Source organism: Dromaius novaehollandiae, chromosome 3 (genome assembly GCF_036370855.1).
Source record: "Dromaius novaehollandiae isolate bDroNov1 chromosome 3, bDroNov1.hap1, whole genome shotgun sequence".
Classification (NCBI taxonomy): domain Eukaryota; kingdom Metazoa; phylum Chordata; class Aves; order Casuariiformes; family Dromaiidae; genus Dromaius; species Dromaius novaehollandiae.
The window spans coordinates 120,037,413-120,065,403 of record NC_088100.1 but is presented as its reverse complement, the minus strand read 5'-3'; the positions used below and the strand labels follow the sequence as shown (position 1 = coordinate 120,065,403).

Below are 27,991 nucleotides of genomic sequence, written 5' to 3'. Positions count from 1 at the left end.
TGGGGGCGGGGGGCGCGAGCTGGGGGCGGGCGCGATGGCTGTGGGAGGAGGTGAGATGGCGGCGGGGGGGAGGATCCGGGCGCCGCCCGCTGCTGCTGCCACCGCCTCCCTCCCTGCCTCCGGTCGCCGCCGGCCCTGCTGACGTGTCTGCTCCCTCCCTGCCGCCGGCGCCCAGCGATCATGGCCGCAGCGCCGCCGGCTCCTTGGCCGCTCCTCGCCCTGCTGCTACTGCTGCTGCTGCCGCGGCCGCTCGGCGCCGAGCTGGGCCGCCGCTTCGCCGAGCGCAAGCGCTGCGCCGACCCCGAGTGCAGCAGTGAGTGTGGGGCTGCGCCGGGCCGGGCCGGGGGGCTGCGCGCCGCCGGGGCGCCGCCGCGGGAGAAGGGGGCGAGGGGCGGCGGGGGCTGTTTGTACGCCGGTAACAAGACGGAGGATCCATTACGGAGCAGAGGTCATCTCGCAGCCCTTCGTGTTTAGTATTAAATAATCAGCTTCGTCTTTCAGCCCTTCTCACTTAAATAATCGGCTTCGCGGCGCACTTCTCCGTGCGTGCGGGGAGGCCGTCTTCCCTGCGGGCTGGCGCTGGACCTTCCCGCAAAACCGTAATTTTGTTTTATTTTCCTTGAACTAATGCTCTGCTTCTTGTTTTCTCCGCACAGTGTTGATGTGCCGAGGGAAGGCGATGCAGGATTTTAAAGGTCCGGACTGTCGCTTTGTAAATTTTAAGAAAGGAGAAGCGGTGTATGTATATTACAAGCTAATAGGAAAATCAACGGAGCTTTGGGCTGGAAGCGTAAGTACTGCAAAGCATTTATTCCGCTCGATCCTGTTGGCGCTTCCTTTGGTAATCTCTTTTTTCTTCCTTTTGCCTCTTATGAGGAAATTTTAAGTTTTTAACATAGTATCATCCATGCTGTTTTGTCTTGAGGTTAGTGTGTGGCTTCATCAAACTTAAGACACTAAGTTCTGTGAAAATGGACCTGCTAATATGTGACAAATACTGTTTCTTTGAGGAAACTTCCTTTGTGTTGAAACCCCACTTTGCAACACTGTAACTGATGGCCTATGCACCTATCTAGTAGATACTTGTTTCCCTTCCCAACTAGAGAGACTTAAGCCTGAGCTTGCTTTTGCCCATGACCGATGCACTGTGTAATCTTGCTAAAGACCGTTCAGTGCATTTATTTTACATTTCTCATCCTAATGTTCAACTGCTGTCTTCCCCCTTTTATCTAAGCTGTATGCAGAGCTGGAGGAAAAAAGTAGCAAAACTAAAAATAATTAAGGTAAACTGGATTTTAAAAGGTCTTTCAGCCTTAGTAACCGATTGCAGCCGTTTGTAGAACAGTGGCATTAATTGAGTCGTCATCTTTAAGCAATCCGAGAGGCTGATGCTAATGTGAAGGGAAGGTCTCTACAGCAAGTGCTTCTCTGGATGTGAGCCTGCAGTTTTTCCCACAGAAAACTCCTCTCAAGTCCTCCAAGATATCTCCTTTGAGATACCCCTGAGAACAAACTCTTTCTGGGCTTCCAGCAAAAACTCTGGCAGTTCAGAGGTTGCTTAGTCCACCTCCTTGTTCTTCACTCCCCCTGCTTTTTTCCTCCCCTCTCCTTCCCTTGTTTTTTGTGTCAGAATTGTTTACATCAGCCTCCTTTCTTACTCTGCTCTGCTACCAGAGATGCCGCCTTTGACAGTGGTCTAGGCTGGTCAAAGCCACACCTGCGTGTTTATTGTGGGACTAGTGGTTTAGTGAAAAGCAGGATGTATCACTTTCTCTAACCTGTTCAGGCTGGGTGTGGACAAGCCAGGCTCCCAGCAGAAGTCAAATCCAATTAAAACGACACAGAAGAGAAAATTGCACCATGTGGTTAAAGGAGAGGAGTTTATAATTGTATCATGCTGGTAATTCCCTTCTGACATGTACTGTACCATAAATAATCCAGATAATTAGATGGTACAGGTTTTCTTGGCCAACAGTTCTTCAGATGTAGAGTAGTAACATGGGGCCAATTTTGCATTTTCTGCTAACAAGGTGTAAAATCGGACCCATAGGTTTTCAGTAATTGCCTAGTTAATACTCAGTTTAACTATATTCCCTGGTGGGGAGCTAATGCAACAGGTAGGTGAGGTAGGTGTGTGTCTCTGAGTTAAAAGGACTTTTGCTTTGAATTTAGGAAATAATAGCTGGAGTTGGCAGGTCTGAAAGAATTGTGGAACACCTATTTATTTATTTTGTGTTACCAAGTTTCCTATATTTCTCTCAGGACAGTCAATACGGACTAATTCTTTCCAGTCTGTGACTGTGGTCCCCCTGCCCTCCCCACACCACCGCCAATTCCATTGACTGCTTCTACACCAATCCTACTACTGCAACAAATAGGTTGCAAGCACTGCAGAGGGGCGAGACCTGCCTCCCCTTGCATGTTCAGTAGGGGACTGGCAGCCCTGACCCTGCCACTGACCCTGCAGTCATGCACTTGCAGATAGTGCAGCGGTCCTTCTCTCCCGCAATGTGACTTCACGTGCCAGATTCAGCTGGGCAGCTTGATTTATGCAGACCAACTGTGCCTGCTATGTGGAGTCCTGGAGCTGGGAAGAGCAAAATTAGTTTGCAAATTAGAAACAGGCTACCTTGTGAGGTCTGCATTCAAAGAAATTCCAGTGGAAGGCCTGTTACCTTCTGCTGCAGCCCCTTTGGGAATCTCGTCATGTGACTTCGCATGTGCTCATGTGTGTCATCTGACCCTCCTGCTTTTTTGCATTTGCTAAAGCTTTTGGGGGAAAACATTTCTTAGAGCATAATGAAAACTGTGAAATCCAGGGATAACTCCAACTTAACCAACTACAGTTTCTTGAAAACTGAAAGTAATTAAATCATTATCTTTTATGAAAGTTTATAGTCTGAAATATATTGTATGAATTTCTACTATCATGTTTAAGCTTTGATTTCTCCTTGCAGATGGAGGGTTTAATTTGTGACTAACTTTTGGATGTTCCTAGCAGATGCTCCCCTCTAGAGTTAAGGTTAGGGGACAGCGTGTATGAGAAGCTTGAACTACTGGAACTTGGGGCTTGTTCCAAACAAGTTATAAATACAGGCTCTGGAACTGATTCTGAGGAGCTCTGGAATTGATTCTGAGGAGCCACGAGAAATTCTGTTGACCTGAAAGGAGATGATCTGATCAGAAAGGATTCATCGAGGCCAGAAAATCTAAAGGAGTTGGAGTTGGGCTTTATTTGCCTTTACTTATCAAGTTCACTCTGTCTTATTCAAGCTATTGTTGAGTTTTGACCTGTGCCAGTAAATATTGCTTTGTTTTAACAAAACAGAATCTTTGTTTTACGAACCCAGTCTTGTATACTTTGTACAACATTGCTTGGTGAATTCCTATTGAGCTCTGTAAGTATTTTGCTCATGAAAAATTTCTGGAACCCAGCCGTAATATCTATTCTCTATATTACATGGCATGCAGTTTTTAGCAGAGCTGTCTAAACCTTGTTAATACCGCCAAGCCAAATGCTGGGACAGTATTTTGAGTGACTTTTGTGTTACAAATTTCATGAATACCTCAAGTCCAAAAAACACTCGAGTCTTTCACAAAGGCAAAGAGATGGGGAGCATATTTGGTACTTTCATTGTCTAGTGCTCCACGTCCTACTCTAAAACTAGCCTCTTCTTTGAGCACGCACCTCACATTGTTTACATCGTCCAGTTTTGTGATACAGATTTTCTTATATGGTTCTTCTGCACACTGCCCCTCATCTTCAGCAGGGTCCAGAACTCCAAAACTTCTTCAGATAATTCGAGTAAAAACTGCTCCTTTTTTTTAACAAACACTTCAGCAAAGACACTTCATATTCTTGCTGTGCAAGACTATTATTTTACCTATGGCAAAGAGCTGAGCTCTGTTTTTCTTGATGCATAATTGAAGAAACCATTTCTGGCATCAAGAAATGGACTTGCCTGCTGATCACTTGGGGTTTTTTTATTTGTTTGTTCTTTTTCTTCTTCTTCTTCCAAATCTCATACAGAACATAGCAGAAAGGAAAGAAAGGTGAAGTTCATTTCAAGTAAGACCGGAAGACAGAGCATGTCTGGAAGACCCACAGAATCAGGGGATCTGTTCCTTTTGTTTCTGTGCTTTCTGAAGAGTGCCAGCACTTAAAAAGGGCAGACCAAAACAGCTCCCTCCTTGGACCAATGTTTTGGCAGTTTTTGCTACCTGTGATGAGAGCCCTCCTGGTGATGTTTGTGCTTTAGGGATGTGGGCTAAGATTAAAAACATTTGAACAACTTGTTTTTCAAACTCCCTGTTTTCTGTCACCAAGGTGGGTAGAGTGAGGGACTGTCTTCTTGTTGCAAATTCACCAAGCACCACTGACCAGCTGGCTGCTGTCACAGGTGGGGACTGATGCTGTGCACACACCCACACGTTTTTCTCCACCCTGGGTACTGTAGCTAGCAAGAGAGTGAAACTGTCTCCTGAATGGTCTGAGGGAGGTACCTTTTTCTCCCTTGTTTACTTGGCATGCATATTGCCTTTCCTCTATTATATACATACAGAATTAAGAATGTTTCCTTTCCCTGCATAATGGTACAAAGCTGACATATTTTTTCCTTACAGGATAGGAATTGTAGGGAGAGGAACAGATAAAATTTTGGGCACACAGGTCCTGCACAGGTCATAAACCATGTAAGTTGCAAACTGGGTCACTGCAGAGGACTTGTGCAGTCAGCAGCTTGGATTATACTAAATCAGTTCCAAATTGCGATGCCTAATTATAATGGTAGTCACGGAGATTATTCTGCAAGGAGGCTATTTGAAAGCTTTGGCTTTTGTTTTTGCAAGGATCGTTTAAAACTGGAATAAGAGTTTGTGGAGAGAAATGTGTCAATTTAAACAAAAACTTGGCTTCCCTAATTGTTTTGACATAACTGTTTTTCTTTTTAATTTGATCTTTAACTGAGCGTTCTTCACAAATAAACTCTTCAAGAAAATTGGCAGTTGTCTTCTTCCTATAACAAAGCATTCAGGAAATGAGCAATACTTTCTTCTCCTGGACGTTTCGGTCCTCTAGGAACTCTCTACCCTTCCGGGTGTGTCCACCAGGCTCTATTTGCCTGGATTATCTAATCTGCGTAGTGATAGCATGCAATTAATTTTGGCTTCTTGACAGCAGTTGTCAGAACTCTCAAGTGAGAGCATTACTGTGTAGATCTTATCCAGGGAGCGATAAGAGATGTTCTTGTCTTCCACTATTTGCCTTGCCTCAGCTGTTGCCTTGCTTTTAAATAGCCACATGCAACTAATTGTTGCTCACAGTAGTCACTAAAGATCAATAATATATTTGCAGAGGGGGTGTGTTTTGCGTACAGATCTTAGAGTAGATTATTATATTAACTTGAGTACAGTTTTATATTTTCCTAAAATCTGCTCTAAGAAATACTTTTTCCTTAAACTACAAAATGAGTATATTTACAGGCTACAATATTATTACTGTACAATAATAACTTACAAGGAGGTAAGTCTTACTAATCAAAGATTCTCTTCTGCTTACTAATTAAGAAAATACTTGAGACAAATATGGTATTAGGGAGAGCAGAGATTAGCAGATAAAGCACACGTGAGCCAGAATGCTTGGGTTTTGTTCCCAACTTTCCTAATAATTTGTTATATAAGTCAATCTTTAAAGAAGGAATAATAAAACTTTCCAGCCTCACAAAGCTATTATGAAAGTTATATGTATAAAACTTCTATGAGAACTCTTGTACAAACCAGGTATTGCTTATTATTTTCTTCTATCCATTATATTAAACTTCACCTAGAAATACTTGAGTTTGATGTATTTGTGACTAGTGTCTGTAATTAGGATTCTAATGTTCATAATGTCTTTTTTTTTTTTTTTTTTTTGGAGTTGGGCTTTATTTGCCTTTACTTATCAAGTTCACTCTGCCCTATTCAAGCTATTGTAGAGTTTTGACAGCTTTAGCTCTCATTTATTTGCTTTTGTTTTCTGGCAGGTTGGAAGTGATTTTGGATATTTTCCAAAGGATTTACTTGAAATAAATCATAATTATACCAATGAGGAGCTAGAACTACCAACAGATGTAAGTTTTGGTTGTTATTTTTTAATTAAGCTTTTTACTACTTCCTACCTTAGCATTCAGTAAAATTGCTGAGGAGAACAGGAGTATCAGTAAACCTCAGTTATTTCTTTGTAAGTCAGCAACTACATAGGTGCGCATGTGCACATACATGTCAGGGGAGGTAGAAAGTTTGTGCAGATATGTACCTGGATGGGTGCGTAAACATCAATCCATAATGTGGGCACTTATTTTTTTCTTATTTTGAATGTTATGTTTTTTCTTCTAACAAAACCTGTTTGAATACCTCTAATTAGCGAGCTCTAGAAATGTTGCTAGCTGGCTTGCACATAGGCTATTTGGTACATATTCAGAATATTTTTCCAAACTTCAGAAGTTTATAGTACTATTGGAAGCCAACAAAATCTGCACTATTAGCACTCTGATTCTAGAGCTGATCCCTCAGCTCTTCCTCACACAAATGAATGGTTTTCATGCACTAATAGCTAATAACTCCAGAATTGTGTGAGTAAGGCCTGTTTGTGGAGATAGGTTCAGACCGTTATAAAATTGAATTCTGTGGTTTGCATGACTCTTAATTTATTTTTCAGAAACTGTGCAACAGGCAGTCTTGCTTGGAGGAGTTTGTTATTGGAGGAGGGACCAGCTAATGAAGACTGGGACAAATAAGCTCAGTGAAGCTGGTTTTCCTCTATACAATTAAGAACTCCTCGTTGTCATTTAGCAATGGAATTGTTCTTACTTCAAAGATGCACGTGATAGTATTATAATACTATCAAATCCATTGCTGACTTCCAGTTTGTTCCTCACTAGGAGGTCTTAGAACAGGCCGAGCATGAGCTTTTTATTTATTTCTTTTTTATGGGTTCTTGGGCAAAATGTCCACCGATTTTGATAAGAGTTTTGGTTAAGGACTCAAGGAGTTAATCTGGCACAGTTAATAATATTTACTTTGCTGCTGTATTTCTCTCTAACCAACCAAATGGATTGGGTCTCATCACTGTAATAAAGACAATAATAATTTTTGTGACTGACATTTTTTTTTTCTTTTCAGGAAACAGATTTTGTTTGCTTTGATGGTGGAAGGGATGATTTTGATAATTATAATGTGGATGAGCTTTTGAAGTCATCAGGAGAGACTATAAAAAATGAAGGAGAAACAGAATCAAGCGATTCAGGGACAAAGCCAATTGAAGGAAACAAGAGAGATGAAGAGATGGAAGAGGCTGATACAATAAAGTCCCTTGATGCTTTGGAGATAGACGATCTTGAGCTAAGCACAGAAGAAGACGACAAGGAAGCCCTCTCTTTGACGGAGGAAATAGACAGTCCTTTTACAGAAGGAACTGAAAATACTGGGGGAGACCCCAGTGTAAATAGTCATGAAGAAAACTCTCAGGGAGATCAAATTGCACATGAGCACTTGAAAGGAATGCTACATGAGAAACTAAAAGGGCTAGAAAGTGAAAATACCAAAAACACCAGTATTCCTCAGGATAAAACCAGTCAACTTGACAAAGAGAGTGAAGAAGTCAATGCCTATACACTTTTAAACAGAGAGCTGTCTGTGAACTTGAAAACAAAATTTGGTTCTACTGCTGATGCTGTTGTATCTGATGATGATGTGACTAGCCTTGTTACATCACTGGAAGATGATTTTAATGAAGATTTGAGCATTGATGCTCATTATACAGAGGAGGAACAAGACTTTACAGATCAGTCTGAAGAAATCCCTCTGCTGTCATTTATGGCAGGAGAAGAAATTGTAACCCTAGAGGATTCAGAAGCTGATGGCAATGGCATTGAATCACAAAATGAACCTGATGAAAATGTGAAGGGTGCTACCAAGCTAAATCACCAAAAAGATGATGAGAAAAAATATGATTTGGATACATTAATTCTTGAGCATGCCTTCAGCGAGAGCAGGAGGTCAGGTGACAATATAAATGTGGATATGTCTGAATCTGTAGAAACAAAAGAGAAGCAGGATGAGGTAATGCTAATTAGTAAAAAAGAAGCAGCAGCAACACCTCAATTTGTGGATCTCTCCAAAGAGCTCCTTAGAAAAGAACCTGTGGTTGCAAGTGATCCTGGTTCAGAGGGAAAAACAAATAAAACTGAACATTTTGAAGAACAGCTCATGGATGGTGGGACTGAATCACATACTAAAGAGCTGAAGAGTACATCTGTGCCTGATTCCCATGTTTTCCCTAGTCCAGGAGATGAATCATCTCTTAAAGGCAAGCAAGACGCTTTAAAGCCATTCCTCGGTGACCTCAACAGAAGTCCAGAAGGAGCACCACTTGCTGAAACAATTGAAGAGGAAGAAAACATTGAGGATGAGAACTTGGAGGAGGAGATCTTGGAAAGTGATTTAAAGCACAAAATGTTATGGGAGAAAACAAAGGAGAAAGGAAGAGCAGAGGATAAGCCTTCTGTTGATGCTCCAGCCAAACCAGTCGAAGAGGTACAAAATGCATCTCAAAATGACTTGAGAGATACTGACCTGTCATTTAATGACAAAATGGAGCATGGAATGCCTGCTGTGGAGAAAGAAGTTCTGAAACATGAAGAAGATTTAAAACAAATAGGGGAGGCTGATCAGGAAAATCCAAAAACCACCTCTTTCAAAGAAGAACCTAAAATAAAAGGAGTAAACATGAAAGAAAGTCCTACAGGGGAGGGAGACTCAAACCATCAGCATGTGAGTAGAGAAGCAGTTGAGCAACCCAGGCCATGGGAAAATGAGACCGAGTATTCTGAGGCAGATGTGAAAGAAGAGCTTTCAAGAAATCTTGGCAAGGTGACAGTATTTGAGGAAAGCATTCAGAAAAGTTCCCCTGAAGAAAAATCAAAAGGCACCACACAGAATACTAATACAGAGAATTTGACTCAGCAAGGAATTAATCGTACTGAGGATGGAGGTTCAGACAGTGATCTTGGCACACATTTAGCTAGAGAAAAAACACTAAGACAGGAATTCCAGTCTGAAGAGCTGGATGCTGAAGAAGACCCTGATCTGAAACAAGCAGAGGAAGAGCTATTGGAAGATGAGAATGCTGCAAGTGCAAAGTTGTCACAAGAAAGACTTGCAAATATACAAGGTAATAAACTAAATATTAGAAGTACAAACCTTGAATTAGAAACACTAAATGAAGCTATTTCAGGAACTGCTAATCCTAGTTACAAAATTGATGAAACAGAAGAGGAAACAAATGCATTTTCTGAGGAAGCAAAGAAAATGCTCAGCATGGAAGATGCAACTGAGACTGAGAACAAAGAGGATGACATACAAGTCAGTGAAGACTCTAACCTGGATGAAATGGAACATTTCAAGGAAGATGATGAGGAGTCTTCTGAAGCTGAAGAACCATCAGCTGCGGAAGAACATAATTTCAAATCTTCTGAAACAGAAGACAGTGATGACTTTGACCAAAGAAAAGAACCTCTCCCAGAGGCTGTTTCGCAGGAAGACTCAAAAGAGACGCAGAATTTAGAGAACACAAGAAACGATCACCAGCAGCCTGCACATCTCCCCAGCCCTGCTGATGACTCAGCAACCACAGATGACACTGTTATATCAGACTACAGTGAGTCTGTGAAACGGCTCACAATAATGAGGGATTTCCTCGATGAAAAGCGTATAGCACGTTTACAAAAGTACCTTGGGCGCCATCACGTGGTTAGGATAGAAGCCATGTTTCAGGACATGAAGATAGAGATGGAGCTTGCTCGGAAGGCAAGTCATAATAATGAAGATATAGAAAAAGCTTTGGACCAGATACTTGAATTTTCTGAAACTAGTATTATGGACGTTGTAGGAAAAGTTCTAGATTCCAGAGTGGCAGAAAATAAAGAGGAGGTGGTGAAAGAGATGGATTTGTACGATGAAGAGGGTGCATTGATGGATGATATTCAAGAATTAATATATTCTTTAAGGAGCAAATACTCATCTGCTAGTGAGAGTGTCCCACTTGCAGCTGTTCCAGAACAGGAAGAAGATTACCAGGTCCATCGTGAAGGTAGGATGTTAAAATGCATGCGTGAGGGCTGTTCTGGAGAGTTTGTGAGAACTTTGTGTTCTATGTTTGCAGGAAAAAAAAAAAACAAACAAACCCCAAACTAGTTAATGAATAGGTGAAATGGAAGTAAAACCCTATCCCAGACCAAGCTATGTAACCCACAGAAGCCCTAAGAAGGGGTTGAGGAAACAGAATTGGAAGAGGTTCTGTGGAATCCCTGGGATTTTGCTTACTTTTGATGCAACTTTTGCCATGGTGATGGATGGCCCTGGGAAATCCTGAGAAAGAAAATGTTGAGTTCTGCATATCTGTTCTTATGGGCCAGGCTCTGCGTAAGGAAGTGGCATCAGTGGATAGATATGGCTAGAAGGAGCCACTCGGGTCTCTTCCTTCCCCCTTTCCCCACAAAATAGGGATTCACATCTGTAGCATGTGCTGAATTTTCTATAGGGTCTAGAGACTTTATTCCCCCCTCCCCCCCCAAACAAGCACCTGATTCTGAGATGTGCAGTGACTAATACAAAATTCAGGCACTAAAATGTACACCTAAAATCTCAGGTGCCCCATCATCATATTTTTGTCCATTTTCAAGAAATACTGAACAAACCTATCTTTGGCAGGGGGAAGAACCAGCACTAGAGTCTGCTATAAACTTGCTGTTTTTTTTCGAATTAGTGTGTAAGGCAGTAAGATATACTCTTAGCAAGGCTCCTTTCACAGTAATAAATGTTCAGCATGTAATTTCTGATAAAGTCATATCACCAACAATGAAAAAAAATCTCACTATCTGGTCAGTGGTCGATACCTTGCATAAATTCCTTATCAACACTTAATTAGATGTCACTGAAACTTGACTAAGACTATACCGGAAGCAACATACAAGCTGGTGTTAGGCTTTGTCAAATGCAGTATTTCACTGGAGACAGCTTCTAGTAGGAAACACATATCAGTTCAATGCTAAATTAATGTTTTTCTGTCTGCCATAGATGCTGCAAAAGAAGCCAAATATGACAGAGTTCCCTTCAGGAACCCAAATGCCATTGATGAGAGCAACCAGATATTTCAGCAGCCTGAAGATAAGAGGCCAGTTCTGCCTTTTGAAAAGGATGAGCAAGCTGTTAATGTTCCACCTGAGCATGAAGAGGCCAGTTTCTCAGATAACAGAGATGCCGAGGAAGAGTACGACAACGAGAAAAGATTGCTGCCGGCAGATGCTTCCTTTGGGTCAATTGATTCAGAACAGAGTACCAGGGAAGGCATTGCTGCAGGTAAAGCTTTTGAAATTTGTTGTTTTCTTCTTTTGCTTTTGAAGATGAGTATAGCTGACTGGTTCTTTTATGCAAATACTGAGGTTTTTTGCTAATGCTTTCATTATACGTACTATAATTCTAACATTTTTTCAGTAATCCAAGACAGAGTCTCTGGTGGGAGTATTTTCTAGCCTACATTGATCTCAATAGACAGATTATCCCCCCAACCACCACCTTTTTGCACTACAAAAGTAAAGTTCACTTGTAAGCATCATCGACAGAACTCTGTGCTAGGGTGGTGGGTGGATTGTGTCTCACAATGGTAGTGCATTTAAAAAAACCCAGAAAACAAAAAAAACCCACAAAACACACTGGAAGGATAGACTGAGGTTTCCTCCCTCTTACAGAAAGGCCTGATGATCTAACCATTAGGATGTAGAATCATGCTCTGTCTTTTCTGGCTCTCTTCTTAACCCGTGACTCTGGACTATATTCCTGCCAAAAATCTTTTTCCAGAAAAGATGGAGTGTAGCTCCACTCAAGCAATTCTGTAGTTTCTGACTAAGGTATTTGTTGGAGTAGGAAAAAAAGGTTTCACTCAACTCCTCTGAGGACAAAATTGGTCATTCTTCCTCTGGAGGTGCGTGTGCTGAGCTGCACGGTGTGGTCATTGTGACAGAGAAAGAAAGGGAGGTAGGAGAGCTCCTGTCCCTGCCATTGCCCCCAGTCCTGTTTTGGTGTGAAACTGGCTTTGACTCCATTCTTTTTGCTAAGGTCAGCTTTGGTATGTGTTCATCTCTGGTCATCATCCACTTAACAAATCTGGTTTCACTGAGGATTTAGACAAAATCTAGGCGTGTCTTGTTAGCCTCTGTATCCTACTGAGGTTTAGTACCTCTGTACCCATAGTCAAGCACTTCTGAGCAAGTTTAAGTACTAAGGGAAGCTTTAAGTTGAATGTAAAGGTACTTAATGAATTTTAAATGGCTGGTGGATTACTTGCATGTGGTTAGTCAGGTGTTCTTCCCTTCTTTCATGGTAACATCAGATTAACTGTGGTTAAATGTTGTTTGCCAGCAATCCCTATGAAGCCTGCTGGAAATGCTGGGGAGGAAATAGGGCAGGTGTCTGTAGTGCCATTGGTTACAGAATCTCTTCCACAATACGCAGTTGGGCTGTGCAACTGGCTACTTGAATCTGCTAATGTGAATTCACAGCAACAATAGCAGTGAGAAGGAGGCATGCTTCAGCACAGGGTAGAAATAAAGATGATTTAAAACTCTTGCACTGTACTGACAGTGCGGTAAATTTATTAGAACCTGATGAGAGTCTTTTGGCTAGGGATCAGAGTATGCCCCTTTCGCTGAGTCAGTGGGAAGGAGCTGCCGGCTGTGTGCGTTTGAGGTCGGCTTGGATGAGCGACCAGAGCTCTGTGTCCTTGTCCCTCTTCGCAGCACCTTTTCTAATGAAGTCCAGTGGAAAATCGCTATGGTTTCTGAGGACTTCTGCCTCTTCTTCGGTGCCCCTAGACAAACAGACACCACAGTGTGAAATCTCGCCTAAGTGGAGGCTGCGGATCCCCTGCTGCCGGTGGGGTTAGAGCCTTCGAGGGCTCTAACAGCGGAGAGGGAGAAATCCCCCCCGCACACAGGCCGCGCTGGGGCGGGGGGCAACGCGGCGCCCGGGGCACGCACGGCCGGGCCCCGCGGGGTGAACGCTGCTCTCCCTCTGCCCACAGCCGCCGAAGATAGCGCCGGAGCCGGCGCGGAGGCAGGTCCGGCCGCACGGGGAGCCCTCGGCGAGGCGGTGGCGGCGGCCAAGGACGGGCTGCGGCCGCTCGCGCAGCTGGTGAGTCCCGGGCGCGGAGGGGGGGAGGCCGCCGCCGCCGTTGCGGCTGGCGCCGCTTCCGGGTCGCCGCGACGCGCGGCGATGACGCGCGCGCGCGCGCTCGCTAGCGGCGGGGTGACGGCGGGGGTCAGTCCGGGCTGACGTGTGCTTGGAAGTTGGGCTCGCGCCGGGGACGCCGCCGCCATGGACCCCGCGGGCGCCGGCGCGCGCCTCATGGGGCCGCCGGCGCGCGGCTGCGCCGCCGCGGTGCTGCGGGTGAGCGGGGGGAGGGGGCGCGCGCCGGGTGGGGCCGCCCTCCCGCGTCGCCGGCCGTTGGGAGCCGTTAACGGGCGCGCGGGCGGCCGGGGCGGGGGAGGGGCGCCCCTAGTCGGGCCCAAGCCACCAAGTCACCCCCGCGTCGGGGACACGGAGCCTGGTGGGCCGAGGCGGGTGTTGCTCCGTGTCCCCGACGGGGCGTGACTTGATGCCGTCGGTCATCCCCGCTCCCAGCCCTTTATCAAGGAGCCGTTTTTCTCTCCCCTCTCCTCCGATTTAGGGCAAATCCCGGGAGAGCGGAGGCGTCTGCCGTTGTAAACATGACAAGGAATTGCTGCGTGGCAGCTTGTCGCACCCCGACGATTTGGGAGGGAGGGTGTTTGCTAAGATAAGAGTGCTTTCCTAGGTTTGACAGCCTGAGGTTTGGTCCTGGGAGGCCCCAATTTAATTTTTTTTCGTGCCCGTGTGAATTTTGATTGCGGGGACGGAGGAGTTTCTGTGATGCATGTCATACGGTTTACTTGCCAAGAGCTAATTTCCATATCGGCATTGTAAACTGCACCAGGTATTTGCAGCTTTTTCAGCCAGTCAGTGCTTTCTCATCTTTAGAGAGAAACTTATGAGGGTAAAACTTGGGAAAAATTTGAGCCATTTTCACTGGATTGTTTTCAACATCCAGATGTGAAACTGTTCTTTCTATATTTTTTCTCCTTATAGTTTCATTTTGAAATGAATCTCATAACTGCCAGTGTTTTCCAATGCAAAATGTGTGCATCGGCTTGTTTTGACAGAATGGCCTGGGTTTTTTTTTGCCTGCAGATTGTTATTGGCAGGTGTCTTTCAGATATTCAGACTTGTGAGTAGTAATGCAGGCACTAAACTGCTTTGTGGTTTGCTTTGTTTTCGATTTTCAGTTTATAGAAAAGTTGCCTATTTTTTCATTCTCTTCACATGTTCTTTACTGCATTCTGAGACAGATCCAGGAAGGCTCTAGATGGTTCTCTGATTTTATGAGAGCAAGAAAAGCATTTTTCAGACTACAAATTTCACCTGCATATTTAATGAAAACATATTCATGGTTGTCAATGTTGTTGGGTTTTAGCTGATTGCTACCCTGCCTGAGGATATCCGTCCTGGGCCTGATTTCCATGGACTTCCATGGGAGCCTATCATTATCACTGCCTTAGTGGGAATTGCCACACTTGCTATAATCTTCTGGAGAACCTGCCTTTCAGTGAGTATACTTCATGCTTGCAACCCTGCTCGTATTTAACCCACTGAGTGCGTTTTTTTTGTATGATTTAGACTATTTCAGCACTGCTGGTGTCAAAGCAGTATCTAGTCTTTTGCATTTTTGCTTTTCCCATTTAGATCATCAATATGAACTTAATGCTGGGGTTAATAGCTTAAGTTTTTATTTTCTTCAAGTTAAGAAAGCATTCCCTTTAGCTGTTACTTGAAGATTTCTTGGTAAGAGGCAGTTTCCAAGGCAAAATAGGGGAGTGTGGTGTAAACCTAGAAGGCTGAAGAAAGGGTCAGTACGTCTTTGAGACGAGATGCCTTCCATGTGCTTGAGCCTGTTGCTAACAATCTCCAAAGCAAACAGTTCATCCTCCCACCTTCATGTTGTTCAGTTGCTTTTAACTGCAGATGCCACACCTGGAAACCGAAAAACCTGATTTTCATTCTGATTGCAGAGCCCCTTCTCTAATCTGTTCCTCCATTTGCACTTGTTTCCCTCTTCCCTACACAGATAATTTTCTGTTCAGGAAAAACACCACCTCTCAAATATATCAGTATATCTCCTTGGGAATGGATATATGAGAAACAAATAAAGATGGATTATTTTCAGATGTCAAGTTCATTGATGATATGCACTTGAAATCTCTGGGATACTTCCTTTGCTTTATAAAAATATATTAAAACTAAATATTGTCTGGAACAACACTGGTGTGTTTTTCATTGCTCTAGCTTTGATATTTAATGAATTAGATCAGTTTCATATGCAACATACTGTTAATATGTAATAACATACTGTTAATATGTAATAGAAGAAAGAATAGCTTCTGCATTTCTTCTTTAATGGTGTTTATTTTGAAATGAGCAATGGTCATGCAAACATACCTTCCTTTAAATGGTGAATCAAAAGTGGGGTGCAAGTATCTTCTGTGTTTGAAAGTTCATGATTGTTGCCTGATAAAAATAGCTTAATTTTCTTTATGGCAACTTGGATGTGGTCCGTTATTTGTATCCTTTTAGTGCCAGAGTAATAAGACCTCTACTCAGGCCCAAAGATAGGGTATTAACCTAGAAGCTTTTATTAGAAAACTGCTTAAGCTTGTTTGTGTAGTGTTATTCAACACTCTCTTTGGCAGTGATGGATGCACAGAACTTTCCATACGCTTCTTTAATCCATGTATGTTTAAGTGATTATGTTTTTTCCTTGTAGGAAAAATAAACACAAGTTTTCAGTTATCACTTTTTACAGCTAATTACTTTTTTTTTTTCTTTTTCTTCTGTAGGTAAAGAGTAGAATGTATCAAGGTAAGTTTCTCTGTACTTTTCAGTGTACTTGATGCTTATGTTTATGCATATAAAAGTTTTGAAGATTTTCTGAGGACCAAGTGTTAATCTTCCCTCCTTTTCCAGGAGATTGTTAAGTGTAAGGTTAAGTGTAAGGCCTGTAGGTGGTACTCATTTGAAACTGGAGGATGTGGAATGTGCTTGGCTGAGGAGAAATGATGCAGCCCACAACCTGCAAATTAAAGATAAGGGTGAGGAAAAGCTCCACCCTATAAAACTTATATGTGATTCTTTGTTTTACTGCTGAGGTGGTAGCGGAGCCGAGTTTGTTTTGTTTTTCTGACTAATGGTGAATCTGCTTTTGCTTGTTCCTTCTTGCAAAAAGCAGTATCTAATACATCTTGCCTTTTTCTGATGAGGAGCCTGATCCTGACTGTGTGGTTGAAAAGAGACCTTCTGAAAACAAATACACATATTCTTGTGGCTAGCACACAGCTTTTTACAAGAGCATTTTTCTGGCTTCAAATATATAAAATTAAAGTGTACTGAATAGAAAGGGATAAGAATTCAAAGTAAGGCTATTGCAGAAATTCAGAAGTGAATGCAAGACAAAAATATGGAAGAATTGTCTTCCTATGAACCCTCTGCCTGTTTCCTCTTCACAGACTGCACTTCTTATCTGTCATTCCCCTCTAGTTTTGGTGTAGTTATACTGCAGTTTCCTATTACATGATTAATGCAGAATTGGAGAGCTGAAAAAAAATCCATTTTGGGTCTGGAAGGAGATTTCTGTGTTGTAAAAATAAATATTATTGAGGAGGAAGAATACTAGTATTGATGGTATAGAAACAACTTAGCCATTCTTAGAAAAGTGAGGAACATATGTCTAATCCTCTTTTTATTTCAAAATATTGTTTTGTATTTTAGAGTATAGAAAATACTAAAGCTAAGAGCAAATAAGTATTCTTCAAGTATGATAAAGTTCATTTTGTTATTAAAATCTCTATCTGAAATGGAATATTAACAGTGATAAAATACATTAAAATGTAGACTTCATTTGAAACCCCACTGGTAAAATCTATTATCCACTCTTTATCACAGTAGTAAAGTCAGGAGACCAAGATAATGCAGGGATTTATGCCTTGTTTTAAACTGCTGAGAACAGTCTTGTGTATCTCAGTAATTGTTGCCTTTCCCCTCAGCGGAGCAGGAAGGGATGGGGATCCTGTAGTCCAAAAGCCCTGATGTGGGAGGGGAAGGAGGAGTAGCAGTTGCCATTACAACCTGTAGGATGGGATTTGAACAACCAGTACTTCCTGTTGTTTGAGCTGCAGGATTTGTTGTGAGGCAAATGGGGCTTGGGATGGTGAAATATGGGGGCGGTTTAGGACTTGAAAAAGAATGCCAATTGGATGCTTCTTCTAAATTAATTTGCAATAAAGTAATTAAAGTATGTTAATGTAATATTAAGTGTGTTAAGCATGGAACCCTGAAGATTGGTCAGGAAGCTGTTTAGATGGAGAAACACATGTATGCCTCACAAAACTGCTGCTTGATCGCAGCCCTTTGTGAGATCCAGAAATAGTGTCTGTTAGAAAAGCATGCAGCTCTTTGAGGCTTACTGATGCCATCTGCTAGCCGACAGCGTCTTTCTGTTCACAGTAGGTCTTTCAAAGCTTTTGCCCTATTCTTTGCTGACCAAAGCTTTGGTTTCAGTACAGCAGGAAGAACTGGTTGTTAGGGAAGGTGTTTGCATCTCCTTGAGTCTCAGAGCAGCAGTCTGAGAGTGCTCCAACATCCTCACTGACAGTTCTTCCCTTGGACATACGTCATGTAGGTATAGCAAGCACCTTAGTCTGCTGTAGTGTGTGTTCTGTGACTGGCTTCTATGGAACAGACGCAAGAGCTATATGCTTTGTGTTGGTGTTTGGTGCTTAACCGTCTTAAGTTGTTTTGAGTCCTAACTTTAAAAGAAAGCTCAAGATGCTTAGAATTCTGCAGAAGGGGCTGACTGCCAGGGAAGTGACAGTATCCTGATTTGTGCTTTAGTCCCTACTTGAAAATGTTCCCTAAAGTGGTAGTAATGATAGCTCTGAACTTCTTCCAGGAAGCATAATTACTGCAAACTTTCTTTTTCTTCCTAGTGACTGAAAAGCAACTTGCTGAAAAGATTAAAAACCTTCTACAAGAAAAAACAGAAATCCTAGAAAAGATGTCAGAGTACGATAAAAAGGTATTGTTCTGTGTTCTTGTCATGCTTCATAATTTCCTATTTTTGGTTTAATGATACAGTCAATACAACAGCTAATATCTTTTAACTTTCTGTTCTTACTGGATATTATGTTGACAGTTTTCTCAGTTCTGTTTGATTGTTTCTGTACTTAGATAAAAGAAGCAAAGGAATCGGTGAAAGTGGCCCAAGAGCAAAAAAACGTGTTCTCAGATGAAGCTGCAGAACTTAAGGTAACATGTAGTTCATTCTTGTTGTACTGAAAATAAAGACATTAATAAAAGAACTTGCTTTAGTTGGTCACATGTCCTTTATTTTTAGGATACTGTCAAAGGGCTGGAAGAAACAAATCGTCTGCTGGATGACAAAGTAAAAAACCTGCACACGATGCTTGAAACAGAGAGAAAGCAGAATGAGAAGAAACAGAGCAAGGTAAGAGCAATCACATTAATGTCTTATGTTGTCCTTAACTTATGTGCCTTAAAGCTGGTCACTCTCTGGTGGGTGAACAGATAGAGGTAGAGCAAACGAGATGAACCGCTTCACAAGGAGAACTGAAATGAATCACCCCCTTGAACTTGGGATGAACTGAAATTTATATCAACTCTGTAAGATGTTGATGAATTTCTGTGGTCATGTGCCTTCACATGCAAACAGATGTACTCTAGTCTTGGGCTGGTCTAGTACTTCCTACCAAAGCCAGGAAGTTCCTTTAAAAAATATGGACTGAGGCTTTGAGGTTGGTATGAGAAAGTTTTTTTTGCTGAGAAGAAGCACCTAGTTCTATAGTAAGGGTGAGACTCCGAGCTGCCCCTCGTTCTTGTTGTCTGTAGGTCTTCCAGCCTCCCCCCACCCCCCATTTTGTTCTAATAATGGTAAGTTCCAACAAGTTCTTTGGTGTCGTTTGATCAAAGGTTATTGCTAATGACAGCAGCACGTGGTACTTCATTCTAGACCGTGCAGACGCACATGGAACTTTTCCAGCCACAGACAGGCAGCGTCATGGGGGGAATTTGATTCTAACCTCCGGTTTGTTTTTATGTTCTGCATTGCTGATAAGGCAGCACTGTGGTGCTGCTAGTCCAGTGGTTGTCCCAAATAGGAATTGGTTGGTGCTTTGAATTTCTTTTTAATGCTTCCAAAATATACAGATAAAATAATTACATACTCAGACTAAGGCATGTACCAGACTAATGCAAAGTTGCTGCTCATCTTTTTTCTTATCTAGATCACTGAAACCCAGAAGTCCTTGGAGAAACTTCAGGAAGTTATCAGCGTGCATTCAGTAGAGCTTTCAGAGGTAAAGCATTACCTGCATCTTCTCAGCATTCATAGGTACAAGTTCTTGACCTGGGAAAACTCATGGCTAAGATCTAATAGCAGATGCTAGCTTGCCAGATTCCAGATTGTTTGTGCATGTATATCTTTTATGTTACAAAGCGATATGTAGGTTTTATTCCATTACAGTTTGACTTTTTTTTTGTTCATTTTTGTTTAATACATAGGTGCAGATAGCCCTTAATGAAGCTAAACTAAGTGAAGAAAAGGTAAAATCTGAGCTTCACCATGTGCAGGAAGAGAATGCTAGGCTGAAAAAGAGCAAGGAGCAAGTAAGTTATTCCCAGGCCAGGCAACTTTATTTCTCCTTTTGAATGAAATGTTTGGATGTTTTTCCTTGTTTTCTTGAGTATAACTTCAGTCTGACTCTGTTTTTATTCTGTTTCTTACCATGTCAGGATTTTGTATTTCATAGTATTAGGATAAAACGTAAAACAAGTGGTTTAGTGTTTTTCTTGTGCAAATGAGCCATGTGTTTCCATTATGATGGCTTTGCCAGTTCCAGTGACTCAGTTTTTATCAGTAACTTCATAGAAAATCTATATTGATGTGATGATCCCTATGATCAGGAGATGCCATTTGGGGACGAGACTGAAGGAAGTCACTCTAAAGAACTGCCAAGAAGCAGTTCCGAAGCTAAGATAGATAGGCAGGCCCTTTAGCCTTGAAATGTCATGACTGTCCTACAGATTAATTGCAAATATCTCTGTTCTCTTTCTTACTTGTATGAAGTAACAGTCATTTTAAGAACATGGTTTGGTTGCCACTGGATTGCAATCAATTCCTCTTCTTTTTGAAGCATGTGAGCAGTTTGCTTCTAATGTTGAAATATTGGATGAAAAAACATCAAGTTTGTAGAAGTGCCTAGTAACAGAAATTGCAGAATAATTTCCAACATCCAGTTCTACTAGTAGACTAGTGATGAATGGGATAATAGTGAAGCCTACCCTTTTTCTGTGACCTTTGGTGATCAGTTATCACCAGAGCTGGTAGTAAAAGACTTTATTTACATCTATCCTGTACTAAAAATAAAACAAATAAATCACCTTGCCTTGGTTCTTCATACAGCTACTAAAAGAAGCTGAAGGTTGGAGTGAGAGACATACCGAGCTCAGTGAGCAAATTAAACTGTATCAGAAGTCTCAGAAAGACATAGAAGAAGCAATCGCCTACAAGGAAAATGAAATTGAAGTAAGTTCTTTTTAACAAGCTTTGAATATTACACACTGTAAGATAGTGTGGAATACTTCACAGAATGCAGAGCAATTCTCATTGAGTGATCCTTCAATTTCTTCATTAGGTTTTAACTAACTGCATTATGCAGCTGAAGCAGCTTGACATAGCTCCTGCCTCTGAGGCTAAGAAGGATGGTGAAGGCTGTGAATGGAGTACAGGAGATGATCTGGCCAATGGAGAGCTACCAGGTACAGTAATCCTACCTGTTGGCTATTAAACACATACGGTAGATAAAGCATATAATAAAGGTGGTATGTCCATGTTGTATCAGGGGAACAGGGATAATCCATGCACATAGCTGCTTATGAGTTAAGAGTCTGACAATCTCTTAAGACTTAACTGTCAAACAACACAAAATTCTTCCTAATTCCAAGGGAAAAAGTGGTTAAAAGGCTTATAGTTGCTTTTAGAATAGTGTTTAGGTGTATCGTGAGTGTAATGGACAGAGCTGTAAGGATGAAGGGCACAAAGATTAGCAGTTAAGACCACTGTAAAATCTGAGAATCTCAGCTTGGTTGTTATGCTAGGTTTATTTTTTGTACAAGTACTATGGGTAGCTCAGCATATATAACTATAGATAGTCACATTTTTTAAGTCTGAAAGACTGAAATAGAAGTTTTCAAAACTATTTAGGAAGTGTAGAATCCTTGCTGTTATTCATATTTGCTGTATCTCTGGTTTTGAAGACTTTTTCTTCTTCTAACCATACTTCATCTGTGGGCTGGAAATTCCCAGTTCTTGGTTTTCAGATTCTATTTTCAATAGCAGAGACTACGTTCACATTAATATTAGTGTGGTGGCTAGAAGGAGTGACAGAAAAGAACCTTCTGAATGCCTTTTGGAATAAATCTTCTAGTTCTGTTGTGCTTGTCATTGAGTTGCGATATCAGATAATTACTACTGTGTCCCCCCACCCTTTGTTTCAACATGTAGAGAAAATCATCCCAGTTTAAAAAGTGGGGAGAATGTTGTTATTAACATCTGTTGATTCCAGGGGATTGAGTTTAAGAAATAGGGGGAAAAATATACATACATACATACATACATACATACCTACCTATATATATATACACAAAATTTTGTTTGTTTTCTTAGATAATGAGAGTGAGAAGATGAAGACTCAGATAAAGCAAATGATGGATGTCTCGAGGGTATGCTGCACAAGATGTCTAACAAATACAGCCTCACTACTGCTGTACCTATAATGATAAACTTCTTGCTCCTCTTTTCAGGTAAAAACTATGTTATCCATAGTTGAAGAAGACAGAGATCTTCTGCAATCCAAACTGAGTGATGAAGTAACAGCAAGACATGAGCTAGAAGGTAGTCCTAGCAAAAGAATTTCTTGCTGTAAAATTCTGTCTGTGGTTTAAAAAGAAATATTAGAACACTTAAGTGGCATAATGGTTCTCATAGCAACTCCCTTTGACTTCCTCACCTACCCTTGTTTCTCCAACAGAGCAAATAAAAAAATTAGAACATGACTCCTGTTCACTGCAGTCAGCTAAATCTCGACTGGAAAATGAATGTAAAACATTACAGCAGAAAGTGGAGATTCTCAATGAACTTTACCAGCAGAAAGAGATGGCGCTGCAGAAGTAAGCCTTTCATTATTTTTCTACAAGGGAGCGTATTGTATGACATGTACTATTCAAGTGATCTTTGCTCAGGAGGCTCAAATGGCTTCAAGTTGTATCGAATGATGATGGCTACTGTTTCAGTATGGTTGAAGCTAGCTCAAATGTTTTACTCTTTTTTTTTCCTTTTTTTTCCTTTTTTTGCCATTCCACAGGTTCTCAAAAATTCAAGTTTTCTTACATGCAATATTGTCTCTAGCATAAAAACTTTCTTGGAGGGAAACAGCTGAATCTTCAGACTTTTGTCCAGATAGCTTGGTCTGCAAATTGTGGTTGGTGTGCCTCCTTGTTCAGAAATGACAAGGAGAAGATGGTGACCATTGATTAAGATTGTTTCAGTTATTCTGAGCCTCAGTTTGATGAATCTAACTTTCATAATGTAGGAACTTACTGTTTTAGCCTCGTGAGTTTTTTATGTTTTCAAAGGGCTAAATTAAGGTTGGATTCCTGGCAGTAGCTGAAATGAATTAGATACACAGCTAGTTCTTCACTCCCGGTAATTATCAGTTGTGTTCATTCCCCATTTATTTTTACTAACTTGTTGAAACGTCTGTAATACTATCTCAGTTTTGTGGTGGAAATTTGAGATATGATTCAGATATTTTCATCTAAAAAATTCTTCTGGAAAATTGAAATTCTGGTAGAGAAGCAGTTGAAAGTTCTAAGGATCAAGTGTGTGTGCTGGGCTGAAGCACAAGGTTGGAACTAATTAAGGTACTAAGGCTCAAAAGTGAAACTGACTGATCTCATTACTCAGCATCCCAATGTAGTAAACACATAACAGGGAGGTAAAGGATAACCCACCTTTCATGAAAAACTTCCTCTTGACCTCTGTAACTGGAGGATTTATAGTCCTTCCAAAACTTTTAGGAAGTTACATTGCCCTTTGCTGCCTCTTGATTTGAATGAAGGACTTCCCACAAATTTCTTACGGAAAATTGTTTCCATGTGTAGCTAAGGAAATGGCTTACGTTGAACTGGTTATTAGCAATAATTAACATATTAGTTTAATTGTTGCGTTTTTATGGGATAGCTGTTGTAAGACATGAACACATTATTGGTCTGTTTTAAATACTACTAGAAAAATGTCAAAATGCAAGTATTAATGAACCATAAGGTTAAAAAGGCTGTGTCTATACATACGTGTGTGTGTGTATGTATACACATGCATACATACATACACTTTTTTTATTCCCCATATAGAAAACTCACCCAGGAAGAGTATGAACGCCAGGAGAAGGAGCAGAAATTGTCTGCTGCAGATGAAAAAGCAGTGCTGGCCATTGAGGAAGTGAAAGTTTACAAGTAACTTCAGTTTCTGAAGATTGTTGTTTTTCTTTATTTCAGCTGTTGAAGAAAATTCATTTAAGCCCCTTTCCTCCCCTTCTTTTTCTTGACAGGCAAAGGATTCAAGATATGGAAGAAGAATTGCAAAAAACAGAGAGATCTTACAAAAATCAGGTAAATTTCCTGCTTGCTTTTTACTGTGTCATGATTTACTTCATCATTCTAATGCTCTGCAGTGAGTTGTTGGCAATGTTAGTTTTTGGAAAAAATAAGCAAAAACAATTATTTTCTTCTCAGATTGCTGCTCATGAGAAAAAGGCACATGACAATTGGGTAAGAATGTTCTTCCTTTTCTGACTATATAAAGCAAACACTTTGCATTTAGCTTTAGGTTGGTGCAGTTAATGCAGTTGGCATATTTCCCCTAATAGCTTATTGCCCGCTCTGCTGAGAGAGCTTTGGCTGAAGAAAAAAGAGAAGCAGCCAACCTGAGGCAAAAGTAAGTACAGGACAGATCATTTGTATTGCTTTTTGAAGATGCTCTGTTGCTTAGGAGAGAAGAAGCTCAAACTATGCAAGTGCTTGTTAGCCTGGAATGTGCAGTGCACATCCGAGTTACTAATTTTAAACTAGTTAAGCTGTTTTGATGGTGTAAATACACTTTCTTGGTGAAAAGCTCCAATGTTTCACAATGCAGCTTGCTTGCAATAGTGGTTACATCATAACAACTCGCATGTATTATTTGAATAAAAAAAAAAATCTTTATTTTTTTTAAATTAGGTTAATAGAAGTGAACCAAAAAATTGTTATGCTTCAAAGACCATTGATTGTCAAGCCAACTCCAGGCAGACCTGATCGCCAAGTCCCTCCACGAAGAGGTAAATGCGGCTGTTTCTCCCAAAACTTTGGCCTTTGAGTCAGTTTAGAGAAGTAAATCAAATGTTGTTTCTTCTTTCATGTAGGGCCCTTAAGCCGAGATGGCTCTTTTGGCCCATCACCTGTGAGTGGAGGAAATCCTTCCCCCACACAGATGATTGAAGTTTCTGGTCGTCCCCTTTCCGCTCCTCGAAGGGAAGGCTCAAGAGGTGAATTTGGTAAGCGGTGAAGCTTCCTTTCTGTCACAAGTATCTCTCGTGCTAAAATCCCAAGAATGCTAAGTTACGGTCTGATTCTGGGGTAGTGTATGTATTGACGCCTGCTTTATAATAAACACGTTGGGTTTTTTGTTTATTTTGTTTTTTAATAGAGAGAGCTCAGGCATGTGTTGATCAGGCTCTGTGGGGTTCTTGTTTCCCTTAAGGTACAGTGGTAGATGGCCCCTCTGCTCCACGAAGGCCACCAGAGCTATCTGGAAGGATGTCCGTTCCTGGTAAGTTATGTGGCGTGCAGCCAACTGCAACTCATTTGGCTGTTCTTTCACTTCAGAAGTATAATTTGAAAAACCATGTTCCTTTTGCCCAGAGCAGGGTAAGGCATGCAATTGTGGCTCTCTTTACAGATCTCGGGCCTGCAGTAGCATCCCTGATCGGTACTGTGCCAAGAACCTCCTCCCCTTCTGCACCAATGGATGGAGTGGTAAGCTGGGGAAAAAATACTTTAGGAAGCATTTCTAATACATGATTTACTGTACTTCCTGCTTCTTCAACTGTATCATGTTCTGTCTTACCTATATCCTGTCACTATCCTTATTTGCTGTCCAAAAAAAAAAAAAAGCAGCCCTCTCCCAAAGAGCCTGAAGCCCCCTGTGTAACTACCGATTCATCTTCATCTATTGAACCAGCTACAGTGAGTATTCAGAGGCTGAATATGGTGTTACTCTGCTTTGGTGGAGAGGAATAACAGGCTTGGTGTTTTGAACTGCTAAATAACAAAATGCTCTGCAGAACTAACCAAGGGCTTATACCTCTGTCTCAGAATGTCTCTGTAATGATGAACAGTTGCTGTCTCATTTTCATGGAATTGAGAAAATGAGATCTTTCTTGTTAAAGACTGCAGACAAACACTTCACTTTGGTGTGACTGCAACACTAATCCTAAGAAGCTGTCTTACCTGTGGTATTTGGGCATTATTCCATATGTAATATAAGGAGCCAGGCCCTTTACCTTTAGGGGGTTGCTGGCTGTTTTAGGAGCTCTGAGGCACAAAGGGGTGGTCAGGGACACTTTAAAAGGGATGGAAGTGCTCTTTAGCTAAAACTGTCCTCCCAGAAGGTACACTAAGTATTCACTTCTAGGTAGTGCAAGCAATGTTCTGTGCAAAGGGGCAATGAAGGTGCAGTGACTCTTGCTGTTTTCCACTTGGTTAATATATGTGTCTTTTTCTTCCATCTCTTGGAGTTTGGGTGAGTGATCATGGTGTTCAGCAGTGTCAATATTTCTCTGATGCAGTGAGTCACACACTGAAGTATTAACCTAATTTTGCACAGGCTAATATTAGTCCGAAAGGTCCACCTTCTTTCCCTGGGACACCTATCATGACTTCTCCAGTGATGGGACCTCCACCTCCACCACCTGTTCGATATGGACCTCCACCAGCTCCTCTCCGTGGGCACTTTGGGCCTCGACCTCTTCCTGGGCCCCTAGGTATAGTTCCACTGCCTTGTGCTGAAACTGATCTCCCCCTGTGCTTCTCAGATGCCTACTGCAGAACTGAGAATCTGCCCTCTCTTAGCACCCAGCTTCCCTGCTCTTCATGAGGGCTAGCTGTCTTGCCCAGTAGGTCTGGACAAGGTGTTGTCCTCCGTTCCCCCCCAAGCCTCCTTAATTTCTAGGTGTTTCTCCCTGTTGATTCTAAACTGGAAACCAGCTGCCAAAAGGCACTAGAATATAATCCATGGCCTGTGAAGTCTGCATGTGATAGTGACCCACCCCAGAGATGCTTCAACAAACTACAAAATGAGGAACAAGTTGGGAGCCTGATATGTTTAGATTTGAGCAAAATTTCTCTTTACTCAGTGTCTTCCTTTCCTTCTAGTTCGTGGTGCTCCCTTACCACCACCAGCTGTACGAGACTTCTTACCTGGCCCACCCTTAGGAATGAGAGATCTGCCTCCTGGCCCGCTACCACCGCCTCCAGATCCAAGAGGATACGGACGGGGGCATCCTCCTTTTCGACCCCTGGGTCCTCATGGCCCAAGAGATTATCCTCCAGGCCCACGGCTACCCCCACCTGGCTCGAGAGACTATACGCCTTCTCCTAATAGAGACTTGACTCCATCAGGACCTAGAGACTACCCAGCAAGCCCTCCTCCACCACCACCACCGGCAGGCTCAAAGGACTATACACAGCCTCCAGCGCAGAAACCCTAACTGCAGTGTCTGGTCAGCAGCTCAATGGAACGGACTCTAGCGCGCTTCCTGCAGTCAGGACTTTAGAAGATGGTTCTCTGTTTGAAGCCGTTTCTCTCATTTCAGTATATTTCAGCTTTTGCAGGATTAATTTTTATCCAATTGCTACAGACATCTTATGTGCATTTATGATCACCTTATACTCATCCATCCTCTTGGGCTGCAAGAACTTTTTTGTGATGGACTTGAACCTACTCTAAACGTGCAATAGAAAGGAAGTACCTGTGTGGCTAGTTTTTAATTAAATGTAGCCTATGTAACCAGTTGGTGAATGAACTAATTTCGTGAAAAATGTAAATCAAATCATTTCCTGTGGAAATAATTTTTAAGTAAAATGCTATCTTACCTGCCTTCTCCATCACATCATTAAGCTGCAGTTAGTGTAGACCAGGGGTTTACATGAGGAGTCTAAGGACTTTTTTTTTTTTTTTTTTTTTAAAAAAAAAAGATGTCTGGTCAGAGATCAGAAGCACAAATGATACTGTATTCAAAGGAAAGTTATAATAAAAAGCAAAATTCCTTTTGCTAAACCCTCAAGACTTTGTTCCAGTGCCATTTTTTATTCAGAAAGGACATTGCTTCAGTCATGTAACCGAAGAATGCTAAAGCCGTGATCAGGTTTGAGAACTCAATCGAGGCTGAGTAATTGCATAGATTGTAAGATTAATGATCGTGTTAACTTTATGCTGAACTGGTCCAACACATTACTGACTTGCTTCACATAGGAAGACAGTGGGGGATGCAGACCTCAACTGAAACGCCGTATAGTGCTGGAAACTACGGACAGCCTGAGCTCTTGAATGCCACAATTGTGTGGCTAGTTCAGAAACACAGGTGAGGGCTCTAGAATTCTAAAGTGAAGAAATTTAGTAACCACTCTCTGCTTTCAGAACTGGCTTCCTAGAGAAGAGGCA

The 27,991-nt window shown here is 41.7% G+C and overlaps 1 protein-coding gene across 3 annotated transcripts; it reads left to right on the top strand.

Annotated features, from left to right (window-relative positions):
* Nucleotides 1–37: 37 nt before the first annotated feature.
* Nucleotides 38–27,614, top strand: MIA3 (MIA SH3 domain ER export factor 3). 3 transcript variants are annotated; one of them, XM_064509978.1, is made up of 29 exons: nt 38–313; nt 657–790; nt 6,021–6,107; nt 7,159–10,126; nt 11,113–11,394; nt 13,115–13,224; nt 14,582–14,713; nt 16,002–16,023; nt 18,147–18,235; nt 18,388–18,465; nt 18,554–18,664; nt 19,461–19,532; nt 19,738–19,842; nt 20,639–20,761; nt 20,871–20,994; nt 21,902–21,957; nt 22,039–22,129; nt 22,266–22,404; nt 23,647–23,748; nt 23,844–23,904; nt 24,028–24,063; nt 24,162–24,229; nt 24,511–24,608; nt 24,693–24,824; nt 25,031–25,099; nt 25,229–25,305; nt 25,447–25,515; nt 26,156–26,312; nt 26,704–27,614. In XM_064509978.1, the coding sequence occupies exons 1-29, from the start codon at nt 181–183 to the stop codon at nt 27,036–27,038; spliced, it is 6,060 nt and encodes a 2,019-aa protein (XP_064366048.1). In that variant the 5' UTR covers nt 38–180; the 3' UTR covers nt 27,039–27,614. The 3 variants fall into 3 exon arrangements, with proteins under 3 accessions (XP_064366048.1, XP_064366047.1, XP_064366049.1); XM_064509977.1 differs by having other exon boundaries at nt 25,444–25,515; XM_064509979.1 differs by lacking the exon at nt 25,447–25,515 and having other exon boundaries at nt 39–313.
* The last annotated feature ends 377 nt before the right edge of the window (nt 27,615–27,991 follow it).